A 19066-nucleotide genomic window follows, 5' to 3' on the forward strand; every position below is an offset into this window, starting at 1 on the left:
TGACTTTGCCAGACAGAGATAGAGAGTCAAGGAAATGTTTTTGATTTGGAGGGAAAAAGAAGACAGAAAAAGAGAAAAAAAAACCCAGCTCCAAATTAGAATCCTACCTCCCACTGGAAACGTCTTGTTTGTAAGTTTTGGTATGAAGCTGCTGTAAACACTTGTCTGGAAACAAGAGTCCTCTCTCCTCTGAAGCCCTTACCTGTGTGTTTTCAGACGCTAATGAATATCAACGCCTAGCCTATCGTGGAACGGGAAGAAACAGCTTTTCGTCTGGAAGGAATCATACACAGGCTCCTTCAGGGACAACGATAATAACATTTTAGAGCCAAAAAATAAAAAGAAGATGTATTATATCAGCTCCTTTTTGGTGGGGGTGAGGGGAGCTCCCCTTGTGCCAGGCATGGCACTGGATGTCTTAGCTACAGTATCTAATTAATTGCTTACACCAGTCCCAAGAGGCTGGTTTTGTTCTCATTTCACAGTTGAGGAGAAGAGTTTCAGTAGGGGTGAAATGACTCATTCAAGGTCCCAGAACTAGAAGAAGCAGAGCTGGGATCCAAACCCAAAGGTCGATCTGAGTCCCAAATCCATACTTTTTCCAGAGGACCAAAGTGAACAGAACTCAAAAAATGACAAGTGTTTTCTGTTTTGTGTCGTCCCCTGAAAATTCAGCCAAGGAGGAATGGAAAGACCAAGATAATTGACTCTGACAAATTCTAGGACATGTTCTCTTTACTCGGCTCCCCCTTGCAGCTCATGCCTCTTTAAAACTTGTCCCAGAAAGTTTGGAATCCTTAGATGATCTCCCTAGACTTACAGCCACTTCAACTACACTCTGAATCCTGAAATAGATTCCGGAAGGGAAGATGGAAACAACATAACAGAAAATATAACAGGAGCCATGCAACTGTGTTGAGTTGGGGGCAGGGGGTATGTCACACGATGAGATGCATATTTTAGAAGTTTCAGTCTGGTAGCCATGAGGATGGAGCTGGTCAGAGAATATTAAGCCTCCCGTCCAGGGAGACCACTTAGAAATCAAATGCAGTAATAGCAGTAAGAGGAAACGAGGGACTGAACCATGCAGTGAGGCAGCCATCTGGGGAGGAAGGATTAGAGGAATGGGAGACGGCACAGAAGTTGCATCGGTGAGACCTACTGACCAGCTGGCTGTAGGAAGGAGGGAAGGAGAGGAAGGAGTGTGGAGTGAGTCCCAGTTTTCTGACCGAGGTGACCGGGTTGATGGTGATGCCATTCTTAGAGACTGGGGGCGGGGGGGAAAGGAGGAACAGTCGGTTTGGGGGGAAAGATGTTGGCTTTAGTTTTGAGGTGGTTGTGGGCACTCCTGATGGAAATGTTCCATAGGCAGTTGGATCAACGGATTTGTCCCTTCTTTCATCCTACAAATATTTACTGACTTTGTGATATATACCAGATGTTGAGCTTGGCATTAGGTGTGGCGTGACAACAAAAACAGATGTGTTCTGTGCCCTCATGAAGCTCACAGGCAATAAACACACACACACACACACACACACACATTTGTCGTGTTGGGCAGAGAGAATAAGGTGCCCTGAGAAGAACCAGCCTGAGAGTGTGAGCCTTGACAGTGGAAACTGGAAGGCTGAGGTGGATCAGGTTCTGGAGCTCAGAGGTGGTGACGTCTGGCTGGAGATGGAGGGGGTGTCATCTGCATAGAGGCGGGAATTGAAGAGTGGCGGGGTAGGTGAGTCAGAGAAACTGCCCTATTCTACAGGCTGCTGGGGTAGGGATGGGGGCTGAAGAACTAGGTACCCCAAAGGCCAAGGCCAATAGTTTCCATCCTCCCAGCCATCACGATTCATACTCATAGAAAGCAACATCTTGGTGTGTCTGACTGAGGTTGTTTTCTGCCCAGGGACCACGGGCACGTTGCCACCTCTCCACTTTGGGCATATTTGGCACGTGAAAATATGCACACGGCACCCACTGATTTGGCCTGGATGGCGGGAGACATGAGTAATCCTCTGATTAAGTTAATTCCAGACTGGATTGAAATATTGATGCTAACTTGGGATTAAAAAAAAAAAAAGAGTCAACTTCTGTCTCGCTCATCCTCCATCCTCTACTCTAAACTGAAAGCCAAGAGACATGGTTTAGGAGCCCAATTGAGCCCGACCCATCCTGGCAGAAACAGAGCATCCAGTGAGTGTTTTAAAACCACTTGGAACCATTTAACAGAGGAAAGTGCATTGAGCCCAAACTGGGAGTTGTTCAGCTATTTGCGGATAAGATCTCCAACAACAATAATAACAGGGAACATTTATTGAGCACTTACTACGTGCTGGGCACTGTTCAATGCATTCGATCTTCAAACAGCCTTATGAAGGATTTATTCTTAGGACCTCTATTTTGTAGACGAAGAAACTGAGGCACGGGGAGGTTAAAGGCACTTTTCCAAGACACCATGGCTTTTAATTGGAAGAGCCTGGATTTGAACCCAGAAGTCTGGATCACAGAGCCTGTTCTTTAACCACTCGATAAACAGCGTCACTACTGCAGTAGTTAGAGTGAACAAGCCTGTGTACACAGGAGGAGGGGCCTGATTTGTGAGATGCTGGGGGGAGATGTTCCCTTAGGAACAGGTCCACATCTCTGTGGACCTGTACCCAGGGGAAGAGGGGACACCTCCAGGCAGCCTCCTTTCCTGATGGTGGTTTGGATTCCTTGCCTCTGAGAGGGTGAAACCATCCTCAGAAAATCTTGGGATTTTCCAGGTAGAAGGCAACCTGGAAAGCGATTAGTGCAGCTACTTGTTTACAGATACGGAGGCTGAGGCATGGCGACATGGACGGATGGCGCTAGGGAGCAGCAGAAGCCAGGTCAGAGGGAGCTTCCTCTTCCAGGGAGCCCTCCCTTCCTTCTCTGCCATGAGGATTCTGCTTCATGGGAACTGCTATGCTGTCTTCTGCCCACATGAGAGGCCCACTTCTGGCTGAGCAAGTGTTATGGTTTCCCCCTGGAATCCCCAGGGCAGACAGGGTGAAATGAAGATAAAACATCTCCCACCCAAGGAGCTGGTATCCCCCTAAGCTGCCTTCACAAGGAAGCCCCCTTGCACTGCAGAGGCCTCATCCCTCCAGATTTGCAGACCCTCTCTTCTGACCCAGGCCACTTTTATCCCAAACTGGGCCAGCCCTATGCAAACCCATTTCAAAGATTCCACCCAGGTCTCTGATAACCCCTCAAGGTCATCTAGACCCCTCCAGTGAGTTTCTGGAAACTGGGCAGTTCTGACCCCCAGCATCCCTCTCCTCCCCCACTCCTGTACCACCCTGTAGGCAATACCTACTCACCATAAGGTGGTGTTGGCCAGAAGGGAGCCCCTCTCTTTGGCCATCCAAAGCCAGCACAAGTCTTACCTTTCCACCTGGAGGTTGACTTTGGAGGGCTCCACGTTGGGATTTTCCCATTCCATCTGCGGGCAGTGCATGAAATAGCAAAGGGTGTACAGGGCCTCGGGCTCCCAGTAGAGCGCCCCCTGCTTGTGGTGCAGGGGGGTGCCGTTGCCATGGTGCTTGGCGTTGAGGGGCTGCAGGTGATGCATTGCTCGGGACACCAGGTCACCTGTGGACAGAAGTAACATTTCAGATCCTTCAGGCAGCCAAAGCTTGCAGAGAAGATGTGCCTGGAGATCTCGGCAGAGATTTCCATCCTGAGATTCCCTCATTCAATGGGAGTGGTCCCATGAGACACACATGAGACACACATCAAGCAGACAGGAAAGCATTTGTTCATTCACCACACGACTGTCAAGGGCTTTCCAGGTCTGGGGTGCTGTTTCAGGCACAGAGGGCTGCTAAGATAACTCCAGTCCTGCCCTTCTGGGACCCCTTGTTTCTAACAAGGCACAGAAAGCCCTTTGTATGTGTCTGCCTCCGGCCTCCCTCACCTTGGGACACACCCTCTGTCACATCCTCTGCTGTAACCAGCACTGCCTTCTTTGCAGTCACGAGAACTGTCACTTGCCTTTAAGCCTGGGCATACACTATTCCATCTATCCAGAACATTCTCTCTCTCCTCTTTTCCAGGCTAACTCCTACTGATTATCCAGGTATCGGCTTATATACTAATTTCTCCAGGAAGCCATCCTGGAATCTCCCGCACTCCCCTGTGTCTCATATCACACTGTACTTTCTTGGGTACAGCATTTAGAGCACTGTGTCTTTTTCTCTGTCAGTCGTTCCCAACAACAGCGACTCAGTCCTAAATGACACTTGTTATGCGATAGCACTAATTCATTTGATTCTCACAATACCCTATAAAGTAGGTACCTTTATAAACCCATTTTACAGATGAGGAAACAGAGGCTCAAAGAGGTTAAATAACTTCTCAGGGGTGCACAGCTATGAGCAGCAGAGGGAGGATTTGACCCCGGCAGTCTGGCTCCAGAATCCATGCACTTAACTGTGCTCCTTGAGGGGCATGTTTTACTTGTCTCAACGCTGGCAAACCTTGAGAACACTCTGGTCTTTCTCACGCTTTCTCAGAAGGAAACCAGCCTTCTCCTTAATCAAACCAAAGCTGCAGGCTCCCAGATTGGCCATGGAGGGAAGATCCTCCTGTGGGATGCTGGCTGGGCCTGAAGCCCCGACTTTTCTTGGCTAAGATGGTGTTTCTCAAACTTGGATTGCTTGTAAGCGACCTTCGTGAGTGTAGCTGAATCCAAACACCACCCGTACCATTATTTACTTAATCTTCAATGGACTCCCTTTGTTTTTAAAAATACATATATCTAAAAAGGAAACATTATGTCACTGCCATAAACGGAAAATCAGTATCACCTGCCATCAACAGAAGGTCATCGTGAAAGTTAACCTGATGAAAAGGAAACAGCATAATCAATTTATAGCTGAATTCTGGTCCTGCTTTCTACTCTTATAAATAATGAGTGAGAGCGTTGTTAGGGGCTCATATCAAGTGGAGCCTTTCTTCTGAAAGTAATTAGCATTAAAATAGAATTTAAAAGAGTCACTCCCATGACCAATGTTATTTAAGGCACTGCCCCTGTCCCGCTGGAAATCATCTCATGCACAGTGGGAGGTGTTGCACACTTGGGGAGACGCTCCTCTAAGATACCTGTGATGGTGAATTTTATGTGGCAACTGGGCTAGGCTATGGTGCCCAGTTGGCTGGTCAAACACTAGACTAGATATTGCTGTGAAGCTATTTTTTACATGGGATCAACATTTAAGTCAGTAGATTTTCAGTAAAGCAGATTACCCTCCATAATGTGGGTGGGTCTCATCCAGTCAGTTGAAGGAAGGCCTTAGGAGAAAAGATAGAGGACCTTGAAGAGGAAGGAATTCTGCCTTCAGACTCATGACTGAAACATCAACTCCTACTGGAGTTTAAAGCCCCCATTCCCAATCCTTCATTGCCCAGCTGAAACCAAGCCTGCAGAGCCCACCAGTTCTCTGCCATCCAGCTGTACTTTAACATGACACTTTCTACCTAAAATCCAAACCCAGGAAAGTGAGGCTCAGTGAGAGGCAGGAGTTTCTCCTCTGAAGGCCCAGGACCTGCCTTCTAGGTTCCCATTTCCTATCTGAGGAAAAGGGCCACTTCTTCAAAAGAAGATTGACAAGAGGACCATTCACCCCCTCTGTGGGAGTGAGACTATGGAGATGAGGTCTCACCTGAGGGTGGAAATGGCAAATATTCCCCTTTCTCTTCCATGCCCATGGCAGACATGCTTAGTCAATCACAGAGCCCGTATCCACTAAGTGTAGATGCAGCCTTAAAAATCCTTCTTGAGGCAAGATTCCAAGTGTCCACTATTTCTGATAGGAGTTGTCAGAGGAAAGGAAACTTCTATGTTGCCAGAGTCCTAAGGCCTCATCAAGACGACCTAACCAGAGTACAATCTACTAAGCTTAATATCTGAACAGTGATGCAGGAGTTAAACAGATAGCAGTGGGGCGGGGTGGGGGGGAAGGTTTGCTTCCCTACACCCCTCTGCCTCTTATCAAGCCTAACCTACAGTCTGACCCTCCTTCTCTCCATTTGCCACAGCAGGAAAATATATGCAAGAACCTCAAAAAAGAATCAGAGGAGGAAATTCTCTTTGAGTGGCAGGTGGGCAGGGAAGATCCCCAGGGGACCTGCAGATGGAAAATGTGGAGAAACATGGCTCTACATGAAGAGTCCCAGCTGCCATTCATTGAGCGCCTACCCTATACCAGGCACTGTGAAAAAGCACCTCACGTGCATTGTTTCTATTCCTCACAGGCTCTATAGGGTATGTTTATATTATTTTAGCTTTAGAGCAGTGATCTGCAACCAGGGTGATTTTGCCTCCCAGGGGATGTCTGGCAATATCTGGAGATATTTCTGGTGCCATGTCCGGGGGGCTGTTACTACATCTAATGGGTAGAGGGAAGAAATGTTCTTAAACATCCTACAATGCACAGATCAGTCCCCACAAGAAAGAATTTAGCCCAAATGTCAATAATGCCCAGGTTGAGAAATCCTGTTTTACAGATGAGGAAACTGAGGCTCAAGGTCACAAGGCAGAGATAAGATTCCAACCCAGGTCTGTCTGACTCTAATGTCTGTGCTCATCGCCCTACACGGACCTGAGTCCTTCTTTCAGAGACATCCTGCTGCATCTGTGGCCAACTCCAAGTCTATGATGGGGCCATTTGTCATTAGGTAGCCAAGGTGTTCACGTATGCTCCTTTCCCTTGATTCAGTAATTCCATTTCTGGGACTCTGTCCCAATGTTAGAATCCAAAATGCAGCAAAATCTTCATGCACAAGGATTTTCACCCAAACCTTATTTACAGGGTCCAAAATTTGACAAAGAAACAAATGTTTGAAAATCAGAGCGTGGTTAAATAAACTCTGGTATGTGATAAAACTTATGCAGTTACTAAAAATGTTTACATAGAATGGCAATAAATGATGAAAAGCTTTGTGTTAAAATGGTAAGTGGGGAAAAAGTGAAATTCAAAACTGCATACAGTGTGATCAGGATTATGTTATTAAAAAATATGCTCTGAGTAAATACCAGAAGAAAAAAAAAGCAAAATGTTGACCAGGGATTTCTGTGCCTAGCGGGATTGTGGGTGACGTTCCCTCCCAACTTTCCTGTCATTTCTGAATTTTGAATTATGCCATGTGCTATTTGGTATTATCGGAATAATAAGCTCACCGAGGTGGTGTTTAAATTTCTTGTACCTTCAATCTAGGGTCAGGTTGGGGTACACTTAATCTGTTACAATATTGCTTCTGTTTTATGTTTTAGTTTTTTGGCCAGGAGGCATGTGGGATTTTAGCTCCCTGACCAGGAATTGAACCTGCACCCCCTGCATTGGAAGGCAAAGTCTTAACCACTGGACCACCAGGGAAGTTCCCCTCTGTCTTTCTTGAAAGCACTCATAAAAAAGCTCAAAATAAGGGCTTCCCTGGTGGTGCAGTGGTTGAGAGTCCGCCTGCTGATGCAGGGGACACGGGTTCGTGCCCTGGTCCGGGAAGATCCCACATGCTGCGGAGAGGCTGGGCCCGTGGGCCATGGCCGCTGAGCCTGTGCGTCCGGAGCCTGTGCTCCGCGGTGGGAGAGGCCACAGCAGTGAGAGGCCCGTGTACAGCAAAAAAAAAAAAAAAAAAAAAAAAAGCTCAAAATAAGAAAATCAAAATGGGGTGGAGATGAGAAGAGGATCCATGTTTTGGGGCAGTGCATCACCCCTCAAGTTCCCCAAGACCCTGGGAAGGCTTTGGCCTTAATTGGGCTAACCATCTCCTCAGGGCATCGTTCAGCTCACCCTGCACTTCCAGGTTCCCTGCTTTTGCTTTTGCTCTTGTTGTTTTCTCATCTTAGAGTGCCCCCCCCACCCTGCTTCATCCTCTCAACTACTGACGACCTTCAAGGCTGTGATCAAATGCCACTTCTTCCCTGGAGCCCTCCAGGATGTCACAGATCAGAATCAACTTCCCATTCCCCTGTGTACACACAGCACCTACTAATAAAGTCTAACATGTTACTTGTTTAACTCAGACGTGTTTTAGGTGCCCACACATCTACTTCCTCTACTGAGCTTCACAGGCAGAGACATGACTCATTCATTGTCCTGTTCTTGGAGGAGCAGTGTAGTGTAGTGTAGTGGTTAGGGACAAGCTCTCTGGAGTCAGACTGTCTGAGTCTGAGTCTCCAACCTGCCACTGACTAGCTGCATGATCTTGGGTGAGTTTACTTCTTTGTATACAGGGATGATTATGACCTTTGTGAATTTGTTGTGTGGATTAAACTGATAACATGTATAAAGTACCCAGCATTGGTTTCTTCATTTGAAAAATGGAGATAATAATAGTGCCTAACTCATAATATGAAATGAAGCAATCACAAATCACTTAAAGCACCTGGAATAGGGTCTGGCACATCCTAATTGTATATAGTAAGTATTCAGCACTATTTCTTTTACTTTGTGTCATCCCATCATCATCATCACCACCATCATCATCTTCATCATCACCATCATCTTTTCCATCATCATGACCACCATCATCATCACTTTCATTATCATCTTCATCATCATCACCATCATTTCTATCTTCATCATTATCACTATCATCATCACCACATCATTATCATCATCATCATTGTTATCAGCCGAGTCTTTGGATCAGAGGCCGAAAGGATGTCTCTGATGAGGGCTGGCCATAGGAGATGGAATTGGCACAGGGATTCTGTAATCACAAGCTCCGTTTCAAATCCCACTCTGTATGTGCTATCTGCTGCTTCACCTGTCAGCGTCATGAACCCCAAACAACAAATCCACTCGTCACTAGCTGCACTGAGTTTGGGTGTCTGGAGTTTGGGTCTAGGAACCTACTTGAGAACCCGCTTATAACCAGGTTTTCCAAATGTCAGCCATTTGAGAATCAGCATCATGAATTCTCACATACCTGTGTGCCGCAGGTATAGTTTATTTACTTAATATTTTTCCTTAAATTGGCGAATTCTTTCACACAATAAATTCATTTTAAAAGGAAACTTCATATCAGTGCCATAAAAGGAAAACCAATATTTTTCTAGTACCTGTGAAAAATTCATAGTAATTAAAAATAGAAAGTGTTTTGCGTATCACCTACAATCATCTCCCATGCAACCCTTTGGGAAACGCTGCTCTAACCTGCCAGGCTCAAGCTATCAGTGTAGCTCCCTCTAAGCCATCTTCCTGCATGCCAGTGTGATCCCCCTGAGACAAAGAGCTGCACATTCCAACATGGGCTCCTTCTGCCAAAACCTATGCTGTGACAGCACCTTCAATTCCTTCACCGCTCTTCATCCTCGGTCAAAGACCACTTACTATAGTACGTTTTCAAAACCTCACACGACCCTGGGGTAGGAGGTATGATCACCCTCTTTTCACAGATCCCTGGGGATCCGAGTGATCACGTCACTTGCCCTAGGTCACACAGCAAAGATAAGGAAGCGAAGGCACTCCCCAGCATCATAAACTGCAGTTTAACTTGCCTCACTGAAACTCCTCCCCTTGAAAAAAAGAAAGACCATGTATAGCCCAGTACAAAGTAATGAGAGGAGATTTGTTTTAAAGGAGAAGGAGAGCTGGAGAAACAGGGATGGACAAGGGAAGACTGAACTCTGGATCCAGCAGGAAACTTACCATTCATGCATTCATTCATTCATCAAATATTTATTGCATCCTACTATGTGCCAGACATTGTTCTAGGCACTGGGGATACAGTCAATGATGTTAAAAAAAAGTCTGAGCTCTTATGGGGTTTACAGTCTTGGTGAGGTGGACAGAAAATAAACAAATATATAATATGTCAGGTGGTGCTAAGTGCTATGAAGAAAATTAAAGCAGGAAGTGTGTATAGAAAGCAGTGATGCAGGGATGGTTAAGTGAGTGGGGCTGTCATAGGAAGGCCTCTCTGAGGAGGTGACATTTAAGCAGAGGCCTGAATGAAATGAGGGAGGAGCTTTGTAAAAATCAAGGGAAAAGCTTTCTAGGCAGAGGGAGGAGCAAGTGCAAAGGCCCTGTTGTGGAGTGGAACATTCAAGAAATACCAAGAGGCCAGTGGCCACTTGACCACCTGAAAAGGTCACAGTGCATTCTAGGGGCTGGAGGCAGAAGGACCTTCTGAAAAGATCCCATTTGCATTTGAGAGACCCCCTTGTCCAAGCAATAAGGGCTGTTTTTCTTTCTGGTGACACCAAGGGGAGACAAGCCAGAAACCTTTTTATGCACAGTTGTAAATTAATGGCCCCATTTTGATGAACTCATTGAGTGGGAACAACAAGTTCACAGTTTAGTGTGAAAAGAAAACAGAAAGAGGCAGTTTTCGATGAAGCCCTCATTTTTTCCCCTTTAAAGAGCAGAAAGCAATGACTCTAATTAATGACTGTCCAATGCAGTTTTAATTGGGAGCTTGGGGGCAAGGCAGGGAATGCCGGGCAGAAGGGCTGCAGCAAGATCTTGGAGGACACAAATGTGGGATTGATGGGACCAAATGCAGAGTCGAGTTGGTACAGAGGAATGGATAAAGAAGATGTGGTACATATATACAGTGGTATATATTACTCAGCCATAAAAAAGAACAAAATAATGCCATCTGCAGCAACATGGCTGGACCTAGAGATTATCATACTAAGTGAAGTAAGTCAGACGGAGAAAGACAAATATCATATGAAGTTGCTTATATGTGGAATCTAAAAAAAAGGGTACAAATGAACTTATTTACCAAACAGAAGTAGAGTCACAGATGTAGAAAACAAACTTACGGTTACCAGGGGATAAGGAGGGGAGGGATAAATTGGGAGATTGGGACTGACATACACACACTACTGTATATGAAATAGATAACTAATAAGAACTTGTTATATAGAACAAGGAACTCTACTCAATATTCTGTAATGGCCTATATGGGGAAAGAACCTAAAAAAAAAAAAGAGTGGATATATGTATATGTATAACTGATTCACTTTGCTGTACAAATGAAACTAACACAACATGGTAAATCAACTATACCCTGATAAAAATTTAAAAAAAAAAGGAAACCAATAAAATAAACTAAAGTAGCCTTAACTTCTGTTCTCTCAAAAAATAAGTGAGAATAGCCAGAGCCTCTGCTTTCCTTGTGGCCTCAATGGAGGAGACGGGACAGACCAGCTTCCCCCAGACCTACTCCTGACCTGGTTCAGGTAAGAAGACCTGGTCTGCCCACCGGACTCTAAGCATTGCCTTGAGAATCTCTTCGGGTTCACAGTTAAGAATCACCAGGCTTGTGTCAGTTTGTGGACCTTTGTGGTCTCCTGATTTAGCTTCTCATTCAAATAATTTGACATACAGAGATTCAGCTCTAGTTCTCTGAGTTCAAAATTCAGTTTAATATTTGACGAGAGTTTCATTAAGAGTTCCCCTCCCCTGTAGCATTTTCTTCAGCTTTTGTTTCACGGACTAGTTCACTGTGGGTCCTTCATGTCTTCATTTGACATTCAACAGATATTTCCTAAGCTACAGGTGATGTGTTAGTTGCTTAGAATGCAAAGCTGAACTGGATGCAGAAAAGTAGAAAAAGAAAAACCGTTTGAAATGTGACTCTGCCACTTCCTAGCTGTGTGGCTCTGGGCAAAACATTTATCCTTCCAGGTTTTAGTTTTCTTATCTATGAAATGAGAATAAAAATACCTTTAATATATTTAAAGCACTTGGCATGCAGTAGGTGGTCGGGAAGTAGTGGATATATTTTCACCTCAAGCCATAACAGGCTAGACAGAGAAAGTGTTCTGGACATCACCACTGATCAAGACAGTTCTGGATTCTAATAAGACGCCCTGAGGATAGAAGCAGGGGGAATACAGGCAGAAGTCTCAGCGGGCAGCGGGGTCCTGCCATCTAGGTGCTGGTGAAATACTAGGTAACCTTTGTGAATTCTCACGTCTCCAGTTTAGTTTTGAGGAGAGCATCCCCAGTACATCCTACAGAGCAAACTGCGATCCTCAGACCTGGAAGGAACACAGATCTGACAAACATGATGATCTTACAGAGGCGGACTCTCATTCCCCCTGTATCATATAGAAACACCTGGGCTTCCCCCAGAGACAGGGAGTCACGCCTAGTGTTGAAAGCTCTGCCTTGAGAACTGGACTCACTTTCAGCCATCAGCTCACAGGTGTGGTTGATCTTAGACAAGTTGTTTGTCCCCTTCCTGCCTCCATGCCCACATCTATCTGGATAATAATGGTTACACTGGAAATAGCTCACGTAGATTTTTCATAGATCACCAGGTCAACAGCATCAGGGGCTGCTATTATTATTGTTGGCCATGAAGAAGGCCATAGTCAGGGGCTCTGCCCTCAACCCTGAACAGCCTGGTTCAAGAAGAGCAGGGACGGCTGGGAACAAACTCTTTCCATCTCGCCTTTTCTGGAACAACAGTGGTTTCTGGAATCCACACTGGCAGAGTAACCTTTGCATATGAAGAACAGCTCTCTATGTACACAGAGAGAGCAAGGCTGTATTGATTCAGACCTCAGAGCAAGCCAGTCTAAATTATAGTCAGATCAGAAAAGAAGGCAATTTTATTACCTTCTGTCGCCCATGTGGCTGATCAACGTGCTACTGTGCACACGTTCTACAGGGCTGACTTGAAGAACGTAGGGAACCTATTCGTAATTAGCAGCACCCATCTGTGTGCCAACAATTCATATGCGAAAGTCAACACTCAACGAAAATGACAGCACTTAATTTACAGAGCAAACTGTCCTTAGAAACCATTTACGTGGCAAGGCACTCCCGCATGCTGCCTGCTTAGGTGGAGGGCAGATTTGTTTAGCAAATCCTTTCCTCCAAGTGAAGAACCAGATTTGAGCAGGGCCTCAGCCCAGGTGCTAGGAGGGGCCCTTAAAATATCGCCAGACAAACTTTTGAGACCCCAGAGAAAAATGCGTGGGGACCTCTTCCGAGGTTGCGCCCACACAGACATGAACCAACCCTGTAGCCAGATTCAGCCTTTCCAAGGTCACGGGCATGTCTTGGAAATTTGCAGAGTCCCAAACAGTATGGCATTTCTTCTTTGAGATGTTTCCCCAGGGGAGCTGCTTGGACCAGCTACATCTGAATCCCTGGGGAGCTGTTAAAATACAGACCTTTCCTTATTCCAATTGTTGCAGATATCTCAAAATATCCTTCACACACATCACTACCTCAAAATAATGGCTCATCAGAGCTGCTGCTAGATCTTGTTTTACAATGTTCTAATAAAAAAGGCATAGAATTACTGTATCACAGTTGAGGTAAAAATATATTGATAACTGTATTTTAATATAATTAGCTTCCTTTATAAACTTACGCACTTTATTTTTTGCATTTAAAAATATTATTCTGAGGCAGGGTCCATAGGCTTCATCAGATTGCCAAAGGGGTCCATGGCAAAAAGTTTAAGAACAATCGTACAACTGACCAGTGGCTGGAAGACACTGTAATTGGAGGCGTCTTAGGACTTCAGGGGTTTGATGGGAATGCAAGCACAATTTCCAAATTCAGGTGCCAGGAAAGTAACTCTAGTGACCATAAGGTCCCCCTACGGCTTGAATTGGCTACTGCTTCCCTTTTCAGAGGTGCATGTTGTATACTCAAGGGTGGATGCTTGTCCCGGGTGTACAGGGAATTTTGGGGAAGAGGCACAAGTTGCTTTATGGGTCCTGAATTCTTTCATAGTTCAGAATTTTCTAGAATATCACACCAACTCATAATTTAACATACTCTAGCATTTCTGAGATCGATGCTCCAGTTCCATCCGGAACTAACACATGGCTATGTCATTTGACAATCAATTGGATCATAAGTAAATACAGTTTTATTTTCCTCTGGTTGGTCAGACTCAGAAAGCACAGCCCCGAATTAGGGGATATACAAGCACAGCAATCATTGCTCAAAGTTGGGACACCCCAGCCTTCTTCTCTCCACCTTTCTGCCCCTTTCTCTCCCTCTCTCTCTCTCTCTCCCACTGTCTTGCTGTCTCTCTGTCTCTGTCTCTGTCTCTCTCTCTTTCTTTCTTCATATTTCCTGAGGGCCTACTATGTGTCAAGCAGCATTCTTGGTGTTGAGGTTACAACAACAAACAAAACAAATTGTGTACTCTCCATGAAAAAATAGTCTAGTAGTGGGAAACAGACAATTAAAAAAAATTAATGAGTAAACTATAGGGTGTGACTAGGGGAAGGAGGGAGGGGAATGATTGCTAATGGTTTTCAGGTTTCTTGTTGGGGTGATGAAAATGTTCTAAAATTGACTGTGCTTATGCTTGTATAGCTTGGTTAATATACTAAAAGCCACTGAATGATGATACACTTTAAGTAGGTGAACTGGATATGAATTCTATCTCAGTGGAGCTGTTATTGAAAAACAAACAAAAAAATAGAGTATGTCATAGGGTAACAGCTGGGAAGGAAGGTAAAGCAGTGAGGAGGGATTAGGGTCCTCAGGGTGCTATAATTTTAAATAGGGTGGTTAGGGAAAGCTTCATTAAGGGGTAACATTTGGGTGAGACTTAAAGATAACTAGGGAGCAAGCTATGTGGGTATCTGGAGGATGAGAGGGGTGAAGGAACAGTACCTTCAAAGGCCCTAAGGTGTGCCTGCTATGTCCAAGGAACAACAGGGGCCAGTGTGGCTGAGTTAAGCGGGCCTTGGGAGAGAGTGGAAGAAGATGTCTGAGGAATACAGGTGGGCGAGCCTGGACGTAATTCTGAGGACTTTGGCTTTTCCTACAGATCAGATGCGGAGCCCGTGGAGGATTCTGAATAGAGGACAGATGTGATCCCACTGTAGAAATCAATAGCATTTGCAGGATTTACTGTGTGCCAGGTACCGTGGTGAACCCCTTCATGGGCATTAGCTTGCTAAATCGCCACAACTATTGAGTATTATCATTTTCTCTATTTTATAGAAAAGGAAATTGAGGCTCAGAAAAGGGTAGGAACTTGACCTACATCAGAGGCCGAGCCAGGAACTTTACCAGTCTGCCTGATTCCAGAGCTGCTGTCTTCACCACGGCCATCAGCACAGGTGTGTGTACACAGCAGGCGCTCAATAAAAGGAATCCCCTGGCTGGTTACAAAGCACTGCCCTAAGGGCAGCTGGTCACTTGGGAACAGACAGGGTAAGAGAACCAGCGTCCACTTACTCAGTTCCGCGATGCTGCCCACGCGGGTGGCCAACAAGGATTGCTCGATGGTCCTCAGCTCGGACTGGCTGAACATGGGCAGCTCTCCCGGTTTGCTGGTCCGCTGCGGGTCTCGGTGAAGGTTCAGGCTGTCTGGCAGGCAGAGTACCCCTATGGTTGGTGGGGAGAGAGAGTGAAAGGAAAATAGATTGTTATTGTTCAGTTAACCAAAGGAGGGGTGCAAAACCTTGCACAGCCTCAAACCGCACCAGGGCTGGTACCACAAAGCCAACATGGAAACCAAGGCTCTGAATCCTCTTAGAAATGATGTCTAGCTCTTTTTTTTTTTTTTTCTGCTCAGTTTTGCTTTATTTCTTTTTTTTTTTTTTAACATCTTTATTGGGGTATAATTACTTTACAATGGTGTGTTATGTCTAGCTCTTTTAAAAGGTCTTTTGCTGACTTTAACAAACACGGTGGCATCCGTCTGTATGCACACATTTCCAAAGGACACAAAAGAAAATCATCTCCTCAGACCTGGCAGGGATTCCTTCCACGCAGAGAACCCAGCAGTCACTGTCCCACTCTCTGTCCCAGAGGCAGTTGCCTCCCAGAGCGCCCTGGAGGAAGTCTCTGCTGGGATTCTTTTGAGAGCTTGCTTTACTTGCCCAGCAAATTTAACTCTGTGTGGCTGGGCTGTTATCTGTTAGACAAGGCCCTGGCTTTTTCCATAGAGTTGTATGTCAGGAGGTGAAAAGTCCCCATGGACTTTTGTAACTTGTATGGTGAATACCCATGGGAAATCCCTGGAATCCAGTTATTTTCATCCCGTCCTTCCCATTCCATGAACATTTAGCGAGAACTTACTTTGTTGATTATTCAGAAATAATCACTGTTCCCATATCCTCCCCAGCCTCCATAGGCAGAGTGCGCTTTCTTGCTCCTTGACTTTGGGCTTGATGAACTTTGGCCAAAGGTATATTAAGAGACATGATGGAACCAAAGGCCTGAAAAGCACCTGTGTGGCTGAACTTGCTCTTTCGTGTTTTTGCCATTGTTATGAGAAAAACACACCCTGGTTAGCCTGCTGGTCTAAGAAAGGTGAGAGACAGACAGAGCCAATGCAGTAACAATCTGCAGCTTAGAGCTGCCCCACAAAAGCAAATGCTAATTTAATTTGTCACTGGGGTTATTTGCTACTCAGCATTATTATGGTGATAACTAACAGATACACCTACCAAGTGTCAATCACTGAGGAGACAATGAACAAGGCAGGCATTGTGCTAAGTTAGGGGCTGAGGATACAGTGATGGACAGAATACACATACTTCCTGTTCTCAGTGGGCTCACAGTCTAAGTGAAGGAGATGGACTGTTACACAGATAACCACAAAGCCAAATGACACATGCTCTATGGTAAGAGAAGATGAGGAATAAAGGGATATCTTAGCAGGGACCTGAACAAAAGTAGTTGTCAATAAGTAGGAAGCACTTATTGAATGCCTACAGTATTCCCAATCCTGCTAGGAGATGGAAAAGAAGCAGAAGACGTATTCAAGTATAAACTCACTGGAGAAACAAGACTGCCAGTGACAAAACAACTGAGGTACAATAAAGCAGTATCAATATACAGGTGCTGAATTATTTAAGCCAACTGTCAGGGTGAGGGGACAGACAGAACACAAAGGTCGAAGTTCAAGTCCACAAAGCACAGAGCTGATCTCCCTGTGCTATGTGGCTGCTTCCCACTAGCTATCTATTTTACGTTTGGTAGTGCTTTGTGACCACCTAGAGGGGTGGGATAGGGAGTGTGGGAGGGAGGGAGACGCAAGAGGGAAGAGATATGGGATCATATGTATATGTATAACTGATTCACTTTGTTATAAAGCAGAAACCAACACACCATTGTAAAGCAATTATACTCCAATAAAGATGTTTAAAAAAAAAATTCAAGTCTACTTCTCACCCTGCTCGAAACACAAAAGCTCAGCAAACAAAGCGTCCTCTGGGATGAAGTGAGAGAGTAGCACTGACATGTATACACTACCAAATGTAAAATAGACAGCTAGTGGGAAGCAGCTGCACAGCACAGGGAGATCAGCTTGGTGCTTTGTGTCCACCTAGAGGGGTGGGATAGGGAGGGTGGGAGGGAGACCTAAGAGGGAGGGGACATGGGGATATATGTGTACGTATAGCTGATTCGCTTTGTTATATAGCAGAAACTAACACAACATTGGAAAGCAATTATACTCCAATAAAGATGGTAAAAAAAACAACCAGAGGCTTCTCCTTTGAAGATGGGCAGGCGTGAGGTGGCACCCAACACACACCTCCTCTGGGCCCTGCTGCCTAGTTAGTGGCTCCAGCCACACTGAACCAGTCACTTGTTCTGAATGTTTCACCTTCACACCTAACAGGCTGACACGGTGGAGAAGGCAACCATAGTAGATTTTTTTTTTCAATGAATAATGAATAAATGGATGAACAATGCACATGACCATTAGATGTTAATGTTCCTATAATCAGGAAGCTGTTCAAGTTACTGAGATTGTTCTCTAACCATTGTTTTTCAAAAATTTTAGACTCAATAAGAATGTATTTTACTAATTAAACTTAAAAGCTTTTGCACACCAAAGGAAACCATAAACAAGACAAAAATGGGAGAAAATGCAAATGTTTTCTCCCCTCAGAATGGGAGAAAACATTTGCAAACGAAGCAACTGACAAGGGATTAATCTCTAAAATATACAAACAGCTCATGAAGCTTAATATCAAAAAAACAAACAACCCAATCCAAAAATGGGTGGAAGACCTAAATAGACATTTCTCCAAAGAAGACATACAGATGGTCAACAAGGATATGAAAAGATGCTCAATATCACTAATCATTAGAGAAATGCAAATCAAAACTACAATGAGGTATCACCTCACTCTGGTCAGAAAGGCCATCATCACAAAATCTACAAACAATAAATGCTGGCGCAGGTGTGGAGAAAAGGGAACCCTCTTGCACTATTTGTGGGAATGTAAATTGGTACAGCCACTGTGGAGAACAGTATAGAGGTTCCTTAAAAAACTAAAAATAGAATTACCATATGACCCAGCAATCTCCCTACTGGTCATATACCCTGAGAAAACCATAATTCAAAAACACATGCACCCCAGTGTTCATTGCAGCACTATTTACAATAGCTAGGACATGGAAACAACCTAAATGTCCATCAACAGAGGAATGGATAAAGAAGATGTGGTACATATATACAATGGAATATTACTCAGTCATAAAAGGAACGAAATTGTGTCATTTGTAGAGACGTAGATGGACCTAGAGACTGTCATACAAAGTGAAGTAAGTCAGAAAGAGAAAAATAAATATCGTATATTAACGTATATATGTGGAATCTGAAAAAATTGGTATAGACAATCTTATTTACAAAGCAGAAATAGAGACACAGACATAGAGAACAAATGTATGGATACCAAGGGGGAAAGGGGTGGTGGTGGGATGAATTGGGAGATTGGGATTGATATAGTATATACACTATTGATACAGTATATACACTTCTGATACTATGCATAACATAGATAACTAATCAGAACCTACTGTATAGCACAGGGAACTCTACTCAGTGCTCTGTGGTGACGTAAATGGGAAGGAAATCCAAAAAAGAGGGGATATATGTATACATATAGTGGATTCACTTTGCTGTACAGTAGAAACTAACACAATACTGCAAAGCAACTGTACTCCAATAAAAATTTTAAAAAACTACAAAAAAAGAATGTATTTTACGTCATGACCCAGTACACACACACACACACACCATCGCCACCACTACTACTACACACATTTTTCATGTTTTCCATGAAAAAGTTCATGAAAAATAACAC

At 44.5% G+C, this 19066-nt stretch overlaps 1 protein-coding gene across 3 annotated transcripts in view; it reads right to left on the reverse strand.

The window, feature by feature from the left end:
• Positions 1-19066, reverse strand: part of ABTB3 (ankyrin repeat and BTB domain containing 3) — a 325338-nt gene that overhangs the window by 124304 nt on the left and 181968 nt on the right. For all 3 annotated transcript variants that reach the window (XM_073788232.1, XM_033866169.2, XM_033866168.2), the window contains exons 2-3: positions 15198-15347; positions 3405-3609 (exon numbers count right to left, since the gene is read on the reverse strand). In XM_073788232.1, coding sequence (XP_073644333.1) covers positions 3405-3609; positions 15198-15347 — 355 coding nt within the window. The remainder of the gene's footprint in view (positions 1-3404; positions 3610-15197; positions 15348-19066) is intronic.

The sequence above is a fragment of the Tursiops truncatus genome, chromosome 11 (genome assembly GCF_011762595.2).
Source record: "Tursiops truncatus isolate mTurTru1 chromosome 11, mTurTru1.mat.Y, whole genome shotgun sequence".
NCBI lineage: Eukaryota > Metazoa > Chordata > Mammalia > Artiodactyla > Delphinidae > Tursiops > Tursiops truncatus.